This window comes from Symphalangus syndactylus, chromosome 1 (assembly GCF_028878055.3).
Source record: "Symphalangus syndactylus isolate Jambi chromosome 1, NHGRI_mSymSyn1-v2.1_pri, whole genome shotgun sequence".
Classification (NCBI taxonomy): Eukaryota; Metazoa; Chordata; class Mammalia; order Primates; family Hylobatidae; genus Symphalangus; species Symphalangus syndactylus.
The window spans coordinates 102,455,786-102,473,662 of NC_072423.2; the positions used below are offsets into that span (position 1 = coordinate 102,455,786).

The following is a 17,877-nucleotide window of genomic DNA, read 5'->3' on the forward strand; positions in this document are numbered from 1 at the left end:
GTCCCAATTGTTTTTACTGGGCTTGCAGAAGACTTTAGGAGAGACATCTTAGTTCAAAAATAAAAGAACGACAGTATTATGGGGCTACTCCACAAAATTAGGGATTATTTTTATAAACAGTCTCCAAGATAAATGCTTTTTACAGTTTTCAATCAAAACTAGTATCTAATTTACAAAAGTGAAGCAAAGGCTAATAACAGAAAAATATTCAGATAATTAAATACATTACAGAGCAAAACAGAGTCAAATCGTTGCCAGAAAATCAGAAATGCAGTGACTCTTTCACTCGTCCACCTAGGCATCTTACCAGTTGTGCTCTGTGACAAAACTGACCCTATGGACGGGCTCCCTGAGGAGAGAGGCCTGGCAGGACGGGACCCCTGGGCCACAGCGCATTTGTGTTGTTCAGCTAAGCACGTACCAAGACAGGCTCCAATCTGAGAAGATCTGCATGAAGCTTTTCAGCAAAGACAGCAAGCTGGAGCCCAGGGGTGGCTAGTGGCCCTGAAACTGGTCCATTCCCTGTGAAAGCTGAGCTTGGAAATCTAGCCCCTCAGCTCTCCCAAATGACACTGCTAATTTGCACTCCCACTGATCTCTCTTGAGAAAGCTGCTGCTATCTAACCCCTGAAATTGTTGGGCCAAGGCAGGAAGAGGCAAAGCCCGCTCCCCCTGTTGGCGGAGAGGAAGGTGGCATGTCACTTTACTCCATCACTAACCTGATGTAGAGGGTGGAGTTGGCGATGACGGGGACGTGAGAGGTGAGCTGGCCCCAGATCCTGCTAAGATAAAACACAGAGAAACCCTCATGGGGACCAATGAAAGACATTTGGAATTTGGCCCAGGCTGGGACCCACTGCTGTCTGAGAATCTACACTTGGCTAATGTGTGAGCCTTGTGAAATGAGATGATGAGGGACAAAAAACTCAGAGACTGGACCCAATGACAGGCTTTTACTCTGGTGCAGGGTCCACCTCCTTCCCCAAGCCACTAAAAGCTCCTTGCCTCCCACTGCTCCCCATGGCCTGCCTGGTTTGAAACTTTGCACAATCAACAGCTTAGGCAATTGGCTGCAGTATCTTTTCCTGACCCAAACTCCACTCCTGGGTAATGACAAGTGACAGAAGCCACAAGTGGTATAGCAGACAGAGAGGTGCAGAGCAGCCTGCTAGGGGCTTCCAAAGGAAGGGAGCGCTCCCTACAGCATCCACCCAGTAATGCGTTCTGCAGAAGTTCCATTTTATTAGCAGGTAGAGTCAACTAGATAGGGTCAGTCTATTCAGTTTACGGATTTCACAGCTCTTTTCTTATCTAGAATAAGTAAATGTCCTTATTCACATTAAAACAATGTGAATCCCAGCTGTTGCATGCCTTTTCTGGATCTAGTAACCTTATTATATTTCAAATATTCCCAAGTTCTCAGCATCTCCCCATTACTTGGCGATCCCTAGAAAATATCTTCCTGAGCTGACATGAAGTAGCTCAATGAGCAGAGGTTCCTACATAAGCCTTTCTGTGGACACAGAAAGCCCCCTCCCACACATAGAGATCCTATGGAGAGGTTAACCAAATCTCCCTAGTCAGGTGCTTTCTGAGCTGATGGGCACACACACCCAAAGGGAGGGCTGCCATCACATGCCTGAGAAGCCACCAGAGCTGGTGTGGTTAAGGCCCCAGCCATCTCTTCACTCACTACCCACAGGACATGTTGGTGTCTCATGGACACTGGCCATGATGAGAAATGTCCTGATTAAACCACACTTCCCTCCAGTTTAATGCTTTTCTACTTGCAATATTCCTTCAGTTCCCTATAAAATATGAGGGTGTTTTACTGAAAAAGGAGGTAAAACTCAATGCATGCTGTCTTTATATTGTTTGTAGTGCTAATGAATTTTAATGGGGAGAAGATTCACTGCTTGACTCCAGTAAAGTTTGGGAATTATCTGTATATATCCATCAACTGCTACTTCATTTTCCTAAACTCCTGAGGGCACTGGAGTATCCTGAAGTCCTTGAGTCCTACCTGGCTGCATGTGACACAGCTTTGCAGGCAGGTAGGGTCTTAGAAGGTAGAGAGCACATTGTCAGGCTTTCTCTGCTCTATAAAAAATTAGCTACTGGACAGAATAACTGCTGGTTGGAATCATGAGTCTCAGCATAATAATGACCATCACTGGTCCATGTCCCTCCCATCAACCATGGCGAAGATAGGCTTCCAACTGAAATTACCCGCCAGCCACAACAGCATTCACCCCTGAGGAGCCCGTGCTGGTCCTCATTGGGACCTCCCCTCCTTCCTCTCCTTTGCAGCTCTTGCTGAGCCCTTCTCCAGTCTGGACTCTGCAGTGGTGTCAGTGTGACTCTCATTCTCCTTCTGGAGTTTGCGGGCTTTCTCTATTCAGGGCTGCCAATCTCCAGCTCTGGCCACGCCACTTGCATTCTCCAGCTGTGGCTCATGCAGCCCTCTGGGCTGCAGCCTAATAATCTTGTACACTTTTCTCCTCCCGCCCCAGGCAGACATTCTCCTCCCTGACTTCACTGAGAAGACTGAGGCATGACCTGTGAATACCCCCAATTTCCTCCCTTCTAAACATCTCTGCCTCTTCACCTGCCCCCACCAAATCCTACCGCTAGGAAGAGATGCATGGGTTTCCTCAAAGCTGAGACTGATAGCTGGGCTTTGGATGCTAACCCCTTGGCTTTCTACCCGCCACGGTGCCCCTGTCAGTCACTGTCTCTTTTGCATCTTCAAATTCCCCCTCTCTGCTCTATCCTTCCTCTGCCTAAAAGTATAAGCAGGTATTCCTCAACCCCAAAATCTCCCCTTCCCATGGCCCTCCAGGGCTAAGCCAAAACTGCTTGGTAACTAGGGTGAAACCTTCCCTTCTCTATGTGGGCTCTACTTCACAGATTCATAAACTAGAAAAACTGGAAGGCCCCCAGGGATCATTCAATCTGGCTCTGATTTCCAAAGATGGGACGTTATGGCCCAAAGCCAGCAGAGCCGGGTGAAGGGCAGCTGGGAGTGGCAGCAAGGACTGCCAACTCAGGACAGTGCTCTTTGTACCATCTCGGTTTCTTGCCATCCCCACACACCATCGAGTCCTTTCCTTAATTCACACAGGAGGGCACATCCTCCCACCATATGGGGTCCAGAGCGGCGGGCAGGATTTAAGGTCATTTCTGTTCATGCAGGCTCTACTAAAAAACAGGAGGCCTTACATTTTAAGTCAGGTCTGTTTTCTTTCCATGACTAACGCTCCTGTGTCTTTAGTTGATCAAGTGCTGCCATCAGTGAAGAAGGTGAGTTACCCAATTACCTCAGAATTCTCTTCTAGCATTTGAGTGCTGTAAGCCTATGAATGCTGTTGCAATCTTTCATTAGAGACAGAGTTATTTTGTTCTCTGTAGTCATTACTACATTGCCCAGTTTCTGGCCAGCAGAACTCAAGACCTCTTGACCAACTAGAGACTCCTGATCCTGATCTCTGGGTCCTGGGCCCCATTACCATCTATAACCAGTTACCTGAATTATTGGAGTTGCTGTACTTCGCTGAATGCTCTTCACTGTTTTCAAGAGCAGATCGTTTTGACTTCTTTAAGAATAAAAGAAAAGGGGGAGGAAGGGAGAGGAAAGCAAAGAATAAACATAGTGAAGCTGGGAGTTAGAATAAAAATATTTTCCAGGCATACCATTAAACTAGCTACAGACAAGGTAATATTCAGTCCCATAACTTAATACAGTGAAGAAGTCACAGCCAAAACTAAAGGGGGAAATAAAACAAAAAATGCTGACTTTACTATCTCAGGCCAATCGTTTCCTCCAATTACATTATGCCATAATCTGCCCAGCAAGCTGGGAAACTACATGGGCCATTTCTCTGCTGATTATCACATGGCTCTTTTTTTTTTTTTTTCCAAAAAAAGCTGCACCCCAGTCATCTGGAAATAGTCTTAGCTTTCAAGGAGATATAGCACAGCACCTGTCATTAAATGGGCACCATTAACCTAGAACTTTCTTCACATGTACTCAACAACTCATAGAGGGAATGCAGAGAGACACCAGGCTTACCTTTCGAGCTAAAATCTTTCTTTTTTTTCTTTCCTCCTCAGATCCATGGTGGGACTGAGCTCTTGTCAGTCTTCGATGCTGGTGAATCTTTAAGAGACCATAAGATGTAAGCATATCCCACATAAGGCAGCTTCCTAATGAAAATCTTCTCCAACATGTTTTGGCAAACCATATTTTATTGGGATAAAAAAAAATCTTTCCTTGCTCAGGCTGTCTACTTCCTGGCTCGGGTCTGGATGCCAGGTAGAGGAGTATGCCAGAGGAAGAGGACCTTTCTCATGCTCCTAATGCCTTCCTGCCTTTCCCTCTTTTACAGAAGAAGAATGTGGTGAGACAGCATGGACAATGCATGCCCCCAACTACCACCAGCCAGCATGCTCTGATCAGAAACCCAGACTGCCCTTCCTGGACGTATTTGTTTCCCACATAGACTAAGCAGGACTGAGGGCAGGACTGTCAAGTATTCAGCTCTGCGGGGCAGCATTTAGCCTAAAGGCTGGCTGAGAGTAAGTATGCTTAAAATATTTGCGGAGTGAACGGTCAAATGTCAATCGCTATAAAAAGCACGGCAGAAGATGGGGACACTAAAAGGCAAAGAGGAACTGTTATCAATTTACCTGTTTCTGTTCTTCAATTAGTCTCTTCTCTATACATTCTTTGGCAATTCTCAATGCCTCTTTTAATTTTGTAGGGATCTAAAAGGAGAGAAAAATACATCTCCATTGAAAAAGGTGGCTGGAGATACTTCCAAGTCCTGGAGTAAATGAAGGAGCAGGTGGTTATCAAGAGTCATTTCGGCCGGACACGGTGGCTCACGCCTGTAATCCCAGCACTTTGAGAGGCCAAGGTGAGCGGATCACGAGGTCAGGAGATGGAGACCATCCTGGCTAACACGGTGAAACCCTGTCTCTACTAAAAATACAAAAAATTAGGCAGGCGTGGTGGTGGGCGCCTGTAGACCCAGCTACTCAGGAGGCTGAGGCAGGAGAATGGCGTGAACCCGGGTGGTGGAGCTTGCAGTGAGCCGAGATCGCGCCACTGCACTCCAGCCTGGGTGACAGAGTGAGACTCTGTCTCAAAAAAAAAAAAAAGTCATTTGGAATAAAATCAGTTAAAGCTGTCCATTCAAATCCTACTCCAGCCACTTACGGTATCCCTAACACACTCACTTCTCTAGCATTTTTTAGCAATGAACACATAAACTAAAACATAAATGAAAAATGAACACGATATGTTTCAAGTAATTCAAGTAATTCTCAAGGGCTGTAAATTGCCAAAACAATCTGAAAAAGAAAAACAAAGTTGAGGGACTCACATTTCCTGATTTTGAAACCTATTACGTAGCTATAGTAATTAAAACAGTGTGGTACTGACACGCAGGCAGATACACAGACCAATGGAAAAGAAGAGAGAGCCCAGAAATAAATGCTTGCGGATATGGTCAAATAATCTTTGACAAGGGTTCCAAGAACATACAATGGGGGAAAGGACAGTATATTCAATAACGGTGCTGGGAAAATTGGATATCCACATACAAAAGAATGAAGTTGGACCTTTACCTTACACCATAAACAAAAATTAACTCAAAATGGATTCAAAACCTAAACGTAAGACCTAAAACTATAAAACTCCTAAAAGAAAAGACACAGGGGAAAAGCTTCATGACACTGGATTTGGCAGTGATTTCTTGGATATGACACGAAAAGCACAGGCAATAAAAGAAAAAAATTAAACTTCATCAAAATTTACAACTTTGGTGCAGCCGGGCATGGTGGTTCATGCTTGTAATCCCAATACTTTGGAAGGCTGATGTGGGTGGATCACTTGAGGTCAGAAGTTCAAGACCAGCCTGGCCAACATGGCAAAACCCCGTCTCTACTAAAGATACAAAAATTAGCCAGGTGTGGTGGTGCACGCCTGTAGTCTACTTGGGAGGCTGAGGCAGGAAAATCGCTTGAACCTGGGATGGCAGAGGTTACAGTGAGCTGAGATTGTGCTGCTGCACTCCAGCCTAAGCAACAGAGCGAGACCCTGTCTCCAAAAGAAAAAAAAGAAAAATAAATAAATAAATAAAACATTGGTGCAACAAAGAACAACGGAGTAAAAAGACAACTCAAGGAATGGGACATAATATTTGCAAATCATAGGTCTGATAAGGGGTTAACATCCAGAATATACAAAGGAACTCCAACAACTCAACAACAAAATATAAGTAACCCAATTAAAAAGAGGCAAAAGACATAGACATTTCTCTAAAGAAAATATACAAATGGCCAAAAAACATATGAAAAGACACTCAACGCCTTCAGTCATTAGAGAAATGTAAATCAAAACCACAATGAGACATCACGTCACACCCATTAGGATAGCCACTATTAAAATAATAAAACAAGTGTTGGTGAGAATGTGGAGAAACTGAAACCCTTGTACACTGCTGGTGGAAATGTAGAGTAGTACAGCTGCTATGGAAAACAGTATGGAGGTGCCTCAAAAAACTACAAAATGGAACTACCATATGAGGAATTCCACTTCTGGGTATATATCCAAAAGAATCAAAAGCAGGATCTCAAAAAGATATTTGCACACCCATGTTCACTGTAGCATTATTCATGACAGACAAGAGGTAAAAGCAGCCTAAATGTTCATCAACAGAGGAATGGATAAAAAAAGTGTGGCATATATATACAATGGAATATTACTCAGCCTTAAAAATAGAAGGAGATCTTGTTACATGCTACAATATAGATGAACCTTGAGGACATTATGCTAAGTGAAATAAATGATTCACAAAAGGATAAATACTTATATAAGGTTTCTAGAGTAGTCAAGATCACAGAAACAAAGTAGAATAGTGATTGCCCAGAGCTGCGGGGAGGGAGAAATGGGGAGTCATTATTCTATGGGTATAGAGTTTCAGGTTGTAAGCTCTAGAGATCTGTTATACAACAATGTGAAGATAGTTAACACCACTAAACTGTACACTTAAAAATGGTTCAGAGAGTAAATTTTATATTGTATTTTTTATCACAATTAAAAATTTAAAAATTTAAAAATTAGGTCAGGCACAGTGGCTCACACCTGTAATCCCAGCACTTTGGGGGGCCATTTGGGGCCAAAAGTTCAAGACTAGCCTGGGCAACATAGTGAGACCCTGTCTCTACGAAAAAATTAAAAAATTAGCAGGGTGTGGTGTTATGCGCCTGTTGTCCCAGCTACTGAACAGGCTGAGGCAGAAGGATTACCTGAGCCCAGGAGATTGAGGCTGCACTGAGCCCCGTCATTGCACCACTGCACTTCAGCCTGGCAACAAAAAATCGCCTACTTCAAAAAAAAAAAAAAATTAAAATTAAAAATTAAAAAAATTGGCCAGGTGCGGTGGCTCACGCCTGTAATCCCAGCACTTTGGGAGGCCGAGGTGGGTGGATCACCTGAGGTCAGGAGTTCGAGACCAGCCTGACCAACATGATGAAACCCCATCTCTACTAAAAATACAAAAATTAGCCAGGTGTGGTGGCACATGCTTGTAATCCCAGCTGCTTGGGAGGCTGAAGCAGGAGAATTGCTTGAACCCAGGAGGCAGAGGTTGCAGTGAGCCGAGATCACGCCATTGTACTCCAGCCCAGGTGACAAGAGCAAGACTCTGTCTCAAAAGAAAAAAAAATTTAAAAAATTATATAAAGCTTATTGGAACACACACAAATTCAACCATTTATTATTTTATAACTTCAGAGATATTTTCTTTGTGAGAGATTTATGTTCTGAATTTTACAAGATTAAACTTTCCCAGCTTTTCCTGTTGGGAAACATTCCTAACCACAGCCCAGTTTGTGTCTGAGCCTATCATTTCTATTTTTTTTTTTTTTTTTTTTTTTTTGAGACAGAGTCTCACTCTGTTCCCCAGGCTGGAGTGTACCGGCATGATCTCAGCTCACTGCAACCTCTGCCTCCATCATTTCTCTTTTTTTTTTTTTTTTTGAGACAGAGTCTCACTCTGTTGCCCAGGCTGGAGTGCAGTGCTGTGATCTCAGTTCACTGCAACCTCTGCCTCCTGGGTCCAGGCAATTCTCCTGCTTCAGCCTCCCGAGTAGCTGGGATTACAGGCACCTGACACTAAGCCTGGCTAATTTTTGTATTTTTAGTAGAGACGGGGTTTTGCCATGTTGGCCAGGCTGGTCTGGAACTCCTGACCTCAAATGATCTACCTGCCTTAGCCTCCCAAAGTGTTGGGATTACAGGCGTGAGCCACCGCACCTGGGCCATTTCTTAATTTATTAGCTTTTTAAACCATGAGGAGTCCGGTCCTGGAAGATAAGACCCCCAGATCATGTTGAACTTTTTGTCTTTATTATTCTGTAAAAATTCCAAATTAAAAAAAAAAGCTGTAATTAGGTAATACAGTCACATGGTTTAAAATCCCAAAGGTATAAAAGGGCACATACACACATACACAGTGAAGTCTCCCATCTACTTCCATGGAGGAAACCAATGTTACCAGTCTCCTGTATATCTTTCCAGAAAGTCAGTGTACATACAAGAATTAATGTTGGATTTTAAAATCATACTATCTTTGCTGTATAGGGTCTCTGGCTTAGGGGAAGAGCGAGGTCTAGTACTAATTCCTGAATCCTAGAGGTCGGACTGTCAGGGTTGGAGGAGAATATATTTATTGACAAGGCTGAAGAAATTTCCTAAGATGTTGCAGTGAAGAAGACATTAAATTTAAATGTTTTTTCTCTCCTACTTCAGATCCAAAGAAGCTATTATTGTCAGAATTCCTCTAACTGGCAAAACAGAACAGAGGAAAGTACCTCTCTCACTGATACAATCTTCTAACCCTGCCTTGGTTTTCTTTTTTTTTTTTGTTTTCTAAATTTATTTTCATCCTAATAGTAGTACTTGTTCTTTTGGAATATAGAAAGGAGAGGGAGAATTACCTTTTATCCTCCCACACAAAATCGCACTCACAGTGAGCACTGCCAAGAGCCATGGCCTAAACAAGGAGTTTCCATAGATGACCTCAGTTGTCTAATGACAACAGACATGCATTACTCACCAATTTTACACATGAGTACATGCAGACTCAAAGATTAAGTGCTTGCCCATAGGTCAGTAGCTCTCAACTGGGAGTAATTTTGTACACCACCCCCCAGGAGACATTTAGCAATGTCTGGAGACATTTTTGGTTGTCACAGTGCAGGAAAGGGGGCAAGGAGTATTGTTGGCATCTAGTGGTGAGGTTAGGGATGCTGCTTCACATCCTACTGTGCACAGGCAGCCCTCACAACAAAGAATCATCTGGCCCAAAACGTCAAATACCGTGGTTGAAAAACCCTGCTGTAGATAACAGCTAATATTGTAAGAACAAAGTAATATATCATTCTGGTTTTTTGGGTTCCGAAGCCCATTCTCTTTCCATGACACACAACACCACTGCTTCCCAGGAGAAGACCTCCTTCCAGGCTTGTTTCTAGATAGATAAGTTGTTTTACACATTATCTTATTTTTTTATACCTAAGCACAAACCTAAATCATTTTCCATATTACTACAATGTCTTTATCAATTTCACTTTTAATTATATTATCAAATAGATGTACCATAAATTATTAAACTAGCCCCTAATTGTAGGACATTTAGATTATTTCCAAATTTTCCCTATTATATATCTTTTCTTTTTTTGGCTAAAAATACAGCTAACTTTCAAAGTCAACTTAGTTATGTCACAAACCAAAAAACGATATAATTGTCTTTACCTTAAACTGTGGTTTTTCAGAAGTGGTTAGTAAAACATCGCTGAATAATCTGTAAAGAAAAGAAACAAACAAAAATCTTCCTTGAACCAGATGCACTCTCAGACTAGGATTAAAGCAGATTAAGACACCTTTAGCCCATGAGGTCTCCCTTCCCTGCACCACATCCTCCAGCCCCGGGCCCAATCCACCATTCCATGTTCATTAACAAATGCAAAGGGGTTTGCAGGTGGCCCAGTGTGACCCCTTTCCCACTGTTACTAGGGTATCTGGGCCAGCTGTGTACTAGAGGGGGTTTCCCCGCTATGGGCAATATTTTTAAGAAATTACTTTTGCGAATGCTAATTTGCAAAAATATCGCAAATAATATATGCAGTAGATATTTCTAAATAGAATAGTTTTCTGCTATTTTTCTTGCCTCAGAAGAGGATAAAATTTATTCTAGAGTTCAGTAACATAAAAATGTTCAAGTAAGTAGAAAGGAATTGTCCTGATTGGAATCTAACAGGAAAGTAATTTTCTCCTAAGTATTTCTCATGCTTCATTTTTAAAAGTAGTAGCTTTTGGAGTAAATCAATTCTCTCTTCAAAAATATGTTACTGGCTGGGCGCGGTGGCTCATGTCTTGTAATACCAGCACTTTGTGAGGCTGAGGCAAGTGGATCACCTGAGGTCAGGAGTTTGAGACCAGAGTGGGCAGCATGGTGAAACCCCTTCTCTACTAAAAATACAAAAATTAGCCGGGTGTGGTGGTGCATGCCTGTTGTCCCAGCTACTTGGGAGGCTAAGGCAGGAGAATCCCTGGAACCCAGGAGGCAGACGCTGCAGTGAGCCGAGATTGCACCACTGCACTCCAGCCTGGGCAACAGAGCGAAACTCCATCTAAAAAAAAAAAAGGTATGTTATTGCAAAAAAGTAAACAACACTGGTTCTACTTAGGGGGAGAGGTGGGGAGAACAGCAGAAATAATAACTATTGCATACTGGGCTTAATAGCTAGGTGATGAAATATGTACAACAAACCCCCCATGATGTGTTTAACTATGTAGCAAACTTTCACATGTACCCCCAAACCTAAAAGTTAAAAATAAAAAAAAAAGATTTAAAAATTACCCATGTGACCAAAAAAAAAAAAAAAGTATATTATTAAAAACAATAGCATGGGCCGGGTGCAGTGGCTCACACCTGTAATCTCAGCACTTTGGGAGGCTGAGGCAGGCGGATCACCTGAGGTCAGGAGTTCAAGACCAGCCTGGCCAACATGGTGAAACCTTGTTTCTACTAAAAATACAAAAACTAGCCAGGCGTGGTGGCGTGCACCTGTAGTTCCAGCTACTCGGGAGGCTGAGGCAAGAGGATCACTTGAACCCGGGAGGCGGAGCTTGTAGTGAGCCAAGATCACACCACTGCACTCCAGCCTGGGTGACAGAGGGAGACTCCATCTAAAAAAAAAAAAAAAAAAAAAAAAAAGAAAGAAAAGAAAAGAAAAAAACAATAGCATGAACTGGGTGACCTGGGCACAGTGGCATGCGCCTGTAGTCCCAGCTACTCCAGAGCTAGAGGTGGGAGGACCCTTTGAGCTCAGGAGTTTAAGACCAGCCTGCGTAACACAGCAAGACTCTCAAAAAGAAGGAGGGGGGAGAGGGAGGCGGAGGGGGAGAGGGAGGCGGAGGGGGAGAGGGAGGCAGAGGGGGAGAGGGAGGCAGAGGGGGAGAGGGAGGCAGAGGGGGAGAGGGAGGCAGAGGGGGAGGGAAAGAAAAGGGGAGAGGAGAGGAGAGGAGAGGAGAGGAGAGGAGAGGAGAGGAGAGGAGAGGAGGAGGGAAAGAGGGAAAGAGGGAAAACAATAGCATGAACAACTCTGAACTGCTGGGTAAAACAGGTCAAAGAATAGAAATGGTTGCTTGGGGAGCACCAAAACAGCTATAAGTAAGTCTTTCTTTGAATATGCCTCCTGCCCCTCCCCTACTTTTTAAAGAGATGGAGTCTTGTTATGTTGTCCAGACTGCCCTGGAAGTCCTGGGCTCAATCAATCCTCCCATCTTGGCCTCCTGAGTAGCTGAAACTACAGGCATGTGCCAGTATGCCTGGCTGAATATCCTGCGCCCCCACTTTGTTTTATTTTTTATTTTATTTTATTTTTTTGACATGGAGTCTCGCTCTGTCATCCAGGCTGGAGTGCAGTGGCGCGCTCCAGTGCAAGCTCTGCCTCTCGGGTAGCTGGGACTACAGATGCCCGCCACCACGCTCGGCTAATTTTTTGCATTTTTAGTAGAGTCGGGGTTTCACCGCGTTAGCCAGGATGGTCTCAATCTCCTGACCTCACGATCCACCTGCCTTGGCCTCCTAAAGTGCTGGGATTACAGGCATAAGCCACCACGCCTGCCCCTCACTTTCTTTTATTTTTGAGACAGGGTCTCACTCTGTCATCTAGGCTGGAGTGCAGTGGCGAGTTCACAGCTCACTGCAACCTCAACTTCCTAGGCTCAAGCGATTCTACCACCTCAGCCTTCCAAGTAGCTGGGATTATTAAAAGGTGCACACCAACACACCTAGCTAATTTTGTTGTTTTTGTATTTTTTTGTAGAGATGGGGTTTCGCCATGTTAGCCAGGCTGGTCTTGAACTCCTGAGCTCAAGTGATCCACCTGCCTCAGCCTCCCAAACTGCTGGGATTATAGGTGTGAGCCACTGCGCCCAGCTATATTAATCTTTTTTAAAGACTGGAACTTCATCACAAGTAGAAAAGACAGGATTAGCTTTCCCCACAGGGCTCCTCAGGGCCCCGTCTGTCCCTCAGCCATACATCTCTTTATTTCCAGAGGACACATTTTAATTGAACATGGTTTACGCCTGTCCAGGAGCTCTTCTCATGGCTGAAGCCCACATGGTAGAAAGACTTAGGTGAAGCAAAAAATATTTGGATTCACTTAAGGACTGGAAGACTGAGAGAAAGATGTAAGAGCTTTGGAATGGGGAGTGTAAATGCAAACTCAAGTAAATCAACCTGTATACAGGCAATTTCCTAAGTACAAGCGCATTTTGCTAGAAAAGTTTGTGTGAAAGTTGTTTTCCAAACTGGGTCTGTCTTTCCATATTCACATTGTTTGTTTTGTTTTGAGATGGAGTCTTGCTCTGTCGCCCAGGCTGGAATGCAGTGGTGAGATCTTGGCTCACTGCAACCTCTGCCTCCCCAGTTCAAGTGATTCTTCTGCCTCAGCCTCCTGAGTAGCTGGGATTACAGGAGTGTGCCACCACGCCCAGCTAATTTTTTATATTTTCTTAGTAGAGACAGGGTTTCACCACACGTTGGCCAGGATGGTCTGGAACTCCTGACCTCAAGTGATCCACCCGCCTCAGCCTCCCAAAGTGCTGGGATTATAGGCATGAGCCACTGCCCGGCCCACATTATTACATTATTATTAATGGTTGCTGGTTTGGCGACAGACGCTTCAGTGTGTGTGGAACAGCAGAATGTCACATCCACGGGGCAGGGGCTTGGTTTCCTCTTTTCATTATAGTGCCTAGGACAGCAGTTGGCCTCCAGAAGGCCCTCTCTAAACACTTGTGGAAAGAAAGAACCAGGAACCTGAAGTTATCTCTACCTTCTCTGAACTGCCTGCATGCCCTTCAAGTCGTCCCCTGCCTTGTTTCCCCATATTATTGTTTTCAGAGTATATCTGTTATATGATAAGCTGGTGCAGACAAAGCACCAGATACACTGCGTGGTGTGTGATATTCAAAAAAGATCAGCTGATTCAGTAGTAAGTATAACTAACACTTAATGAGCACATATTAAGTGCCGGGTCCCTACTAGGAATCACCTCATTAAATCCTCCCAACTACCTTCTGAGGTGGGAACTTATTATCATTCCCATTTCACAGTTCACAAAACTGTACTTCCAGAGGTTAGGAAACTGTCTAAGGTCACCCAGGTAGAAGTGGTGAAGCTGGAATCCACCTCCAGGTCTGTCTGACCCCAGGCACACCCTTCTTAACCACTCTGCTGCCTTTCCATGAAAGAACAGAAAATGCAGCTGAAGGGAAGGCCCCACAGCACTATTTCAGCTGCCCTGGTTATCTGTTCATAACCCAGTTCCAGAGAAAATGTCTTCTGAGCTCCAAGACCCTAGAACAGTGCCTAGTACATGCTAGAGTTTAATAAATAGTACCCAGTGAGTAAACTCACAAGCAAAAGCATGGGTGCTCAGAAACACGTTGCCCTCTTCCTGGAGCCAACTGGTTTGCTGGGGGCCAACTGGTTTGCTGATGCAGGGTCAGAAAGGAGCCACTTGAGAGGGCCCTCCTTCAGTATTTCCTAAGCTGGGGGCTGCAACACGTACACACACTTAATGCTAATGTACGTACACACAATGCTAACGTTGAGTGAGGAGATACATATGAAAATGACACAGATGTTAAAGGATAGCCATCAGACCAGGAGAGCAGAGAGGTCACAAACAAAGGGTGAGGACATCATGCTGCAAGTGCCCATCAGCAAGCAGGCCACGCCAACTCTGCAGGGACCGCAAGAGTCTTTACTACAGTACCAGGTGCTTGGACACAGTGGTCTGGTGTTCAACATAGTTATCAAGATTACAACCAACGCATATGATTGACTTACGGCATCTGTAAGAGCCGGGAGATGGTAGGCATGCCATTTTTACAGGCTTCACAAGACAGCGTAGACTCCAACACGGCCACTTGAAATGAACAGATACACAGTTTAGTTCCACAGAACACGCTGGCAAATCCACTTGCTGATGAAAAGTTTGACATCGCTTTGCAATAACTGTCTGCGGGCTGATCAGGACAGTGTCAAAAATCTTCACACACAGACAGATGGCATACGTGGGGTGGGGGAATGTTGGCAACACTGGCGTTACCGATGACTCAAAAGAAATGGTTTAGAAACTACATGCTGACAGAAAGCTAAATATATTTCAAAGATAATTGGAGGAAGGATTCAAGATATCATTCATAAAAGTGTTTGTTCTCTTGAAAGAGATGTAAACACTACACAGAAGTAAAATTCTGAACTTGAAAGACATTTTGCTGCTTGCCTGCTTTTCATCAAAACCAGCACACAAAATGCCAATTGTTGATATCTCATCATCCAACACCTTGGATGCTATTAACAGGAGCAGCCAGATTTTTTTACCCATACGTCACTGTTCAGTTTCAGCGGTTCAAATTCAACACAATATAGTCCCAGGGCCTGTTCTCTTGAATTGCCTCTTTTGACACAGTAATGCTTGGTGAAGGGTGGACTTGCGTATTTCCAAGGCACAGGGGTCCAAGAGCTACCCTGCCCTCCCCTCTCTCTGCTCCAGCTGTGTGCCAGCCTGGCTGTGGAGGGGATGAAAGGGTCCTGGATGAGTCTGTACCAGTTCCTGCATCCCTCCTTCCTAAAGTTGCTCTCACTTGTCCTCCAGCTCCCCTCAGCCCCCACAGGTAATGCTGTAAGAGCTCCTGGATCCAATTTGTCTGGGTGTCTGCATCCTGCCTGCCTGCCCTAGGTCTGGGCCTGCTAGGCTCTTATCTACTAGGCTTCTGGCCTATGGCATTCTTGTTTTGTTTTGTTTTTGTTTGAGGCAGAGTCTTGCTGTGTTGCCCAGGCTGGAGTGCAGTGGCGCAATCTTGGCTCACTGCAACCTCGACCTCCTAAGAGGCGGGTTCAAGCAATTCTCATGCCTCAGCCTCCCAAAAAGCTGGGATTACAGGCATGCACCTCCACGCCCAGCTAATTTTTGTATTTTTAGTAGAGATGGGGTTTCATTATGTTGGCCAGGCTGGTCTCAAACTCCTGACCTCATGTGATCCACCCACCTCGGCCTTCCAAAGTGCTGGGATTACAGGTGTGAGCCACCATGCCTGGCCTCTCTTGTTTCTTACAAGTCTCACTTCAGTCTTGATCTGACGTCTGACACCTGCCTGAGTCCTCAAGACTGGCTTCAAGTTGCCTGGCTCTGGCTTCTGCATCACACTCATGGAGGCCATACTTCTCTCTACATCTTCCTGCTTCCAAAGCTCTAAAGCATTTTACGAAAAGTTCCCAGAAATTTCAGATAGCCTGGCAAATGGACAAGCCACCTGAATTTTCACAGAAGTATATTTAAGTAAACTACTCAAATTTGGTCTACTTTTAAATTGGGTAAGAATTTCTGGCTGTGGAGGACAGCAACTTCCTCTGGATCTTTCCTGGACTCTGGAAAGGGGATGAGTGGCTCTGCATACTACCAGGGCCCAGAAGACCCTTCCCAACCCCATACTGACCCACAGCCATGGACGGGGCAGGAGGGAAGGAGTCCACAGGCACCGAGTCTGGCGGTCGTCCATAAGTCATTTCATACAGTAAGTGGCCAAAGCAGTAGACATCCACACTTTCCAATGTCTGTGGAAGAAAGAGCAGCAGCGTGTTCACCCTTCACTTTGGCTTTGTGGACCCCCGCGCTCCTGCCCCAAGCCTTCTCTGAGAAACAAAGCCCAGGGATAGCCCCACTCCTAACTGGTAATGTAAATGCAACTCCAAAGCCTTTTGTAAAACATCATGAGGTATCCCAAAAGTCTTGGTCCGACCCTCCACAGTTTTCCAATCAGTGAGTCTACCTCTCTCCTTACCCCACCCACCATTTCAACTCAGCCTCCCAGAGATACAGCAGTGCTCCAAGGGCTGATGGGCAAGGCCTGTCCCAACTATACCTTTCACTACTTGGTGCATATTTCCTACATGGGCAGGTCATGGGGATAATTGACACCTAAAAATGAACCTGCTATTTCATTACTTTAGCAACTTACATTGATTTTCCTGAATTGTGAAAAATAAGATCGGTAGAAGGCAGGCAGGCCCAATAAGGAATTTTCAAGGTCTAGCAGCCGGCAAGTGTCCCCATCCAGCATCACATTGGAGGCATGAAGATGCCCATAAGGGAATCCTTTGTCATGAAGAAACTTCAGTACCTATCAAAACATATGGGAAAGTTACATTTTCCCCAAACTCATTCAGATATAAGACAAGTTAAACTTTGTTTTTTAGTCAATATGTTTTGAAACAAAACCAAACAGGTCACTGGGAAGATTCCTGAAGAAAAATGCCACCTCTACCCATTTGTTTGGAAAAGGAAGTGAAGCTGAACGCTTTCTAGTTTTGAGGCTGTGAGATGCAACATCAATTCTTTCTTTCCCCAAAAGAATAGAGAAGCAGCCTGCATATGCTTGGAATTAATAATTCTGATGCCAAAAGTCTCTGCTTTAAGCACTTTCTGATTCCAATAGGCCAGCTATCTTCAGGGCAAAGTCTTGATCCTCCTGCATAGATGAGTGAAGCTATCATATCAGTGCTTCTGCCAGTAATTCAGAAAAAGGGGTTGAACTAGAAAACATCTCTAGTTCAGTCTCTCCTCCAAATATATTTAGCTGTTTATTAATAGGAACACACAACAGGATCCCAGAAAAAGCAGTAAATCTTTTGGCTGCCATGTAAATAATCAGCGGCTTACCCAGTAAGAGAGATGCCTAGATACAGCCCTGCAACGTCCTGGTGAACTAGAGCAGTGATAGCCAAGTGGGGTGCCCAGAACAATTCACTAAGGACTACAAGAAAATATTACAACTTCTCTTCCTAGTTGTTGTTTTTTTAAAATATTATTTTTTTAACTTATAATATACAAAATATATTACTAGTATGCTGTCTCCGTCCAAACAAATATAATATATATACACACATACACATATATGTATGTGCATAGTAGTACACACATATAATTTACAGTTAAATAGACAAAACATTGGGATATTAAATTGGTTATTACTGATAGGGTTGCATAATCCCAGAAGCTTGGAGAATCCTGATCTAGAGGGTGATGTCGGAAAGGCTTCTCACTGTTGGTTATACTTCTGTAAGGGAGCCATATGGCTATGCATATGACATAACAAAATCAAAAACCTTGGCACGGGGATAAAGAGCAACCAAAGATAATATAAAAGTTGGTATCCACACAGTAAAGTTCTTAAAACTCAGACACTAAATTGCAATAGCTAAAGCTTTAAGAATTTTGTAGACC

At 44.1% G+C, this 17,877-nt stretch overlaps 1 protein-coding gene across 29 annotated transcripts in view; it reads right to left on the reverse strand.

The window, feature by feature from the left end:
- Positions 1-17,877, reverse strand: part of PXK (PX domain containing serine/threonine kinase like) — a 100,298-nt gene that overhangs the window by 12,940 nt on the left and 69,481 nt on the right. For 15 of the 29 annotated variants that reach the window (XM_055272787.2, XM_055272768.2, XM_055272815.2 and 12 more), the window contains 8 exons: positions 16,613-16,774; positions 16,091-16,208; positions 14,439-14,517; positions 9,824-9,872; positions 4,690-4,767; positions 4,073-4,159; positions 3,527-3,596; positions 720-782 (listed from right to left, as the gene is read on the reverse strand). In XM_055272787.2, the coding sequence (XP_055128762.1) occupies positions 720-782; positions 3,527-3,596; positions 4,073-4,159; positions 4,690-4,767; positions 9,824-9,872; positions 14,439-14,517; positions 16,091-16,208; positions 16,613-16,774 (706 nt within the window). The remainder of the gene's footprint in view (positions 1-719; positions 783-3,526; positions 3,597-4,072; positions 4,160-4,689; positions 4,768-9,823; positions 9,873-14,438; positions 14,518-16,090; positions 16,209-16,612; positions 16,775-17,877) is intronic. The other 14 variants (XM_055272793.2, XM_055272779.2, XM_063645436.1 and 11 more) reach the window with 2 other exon arrangements.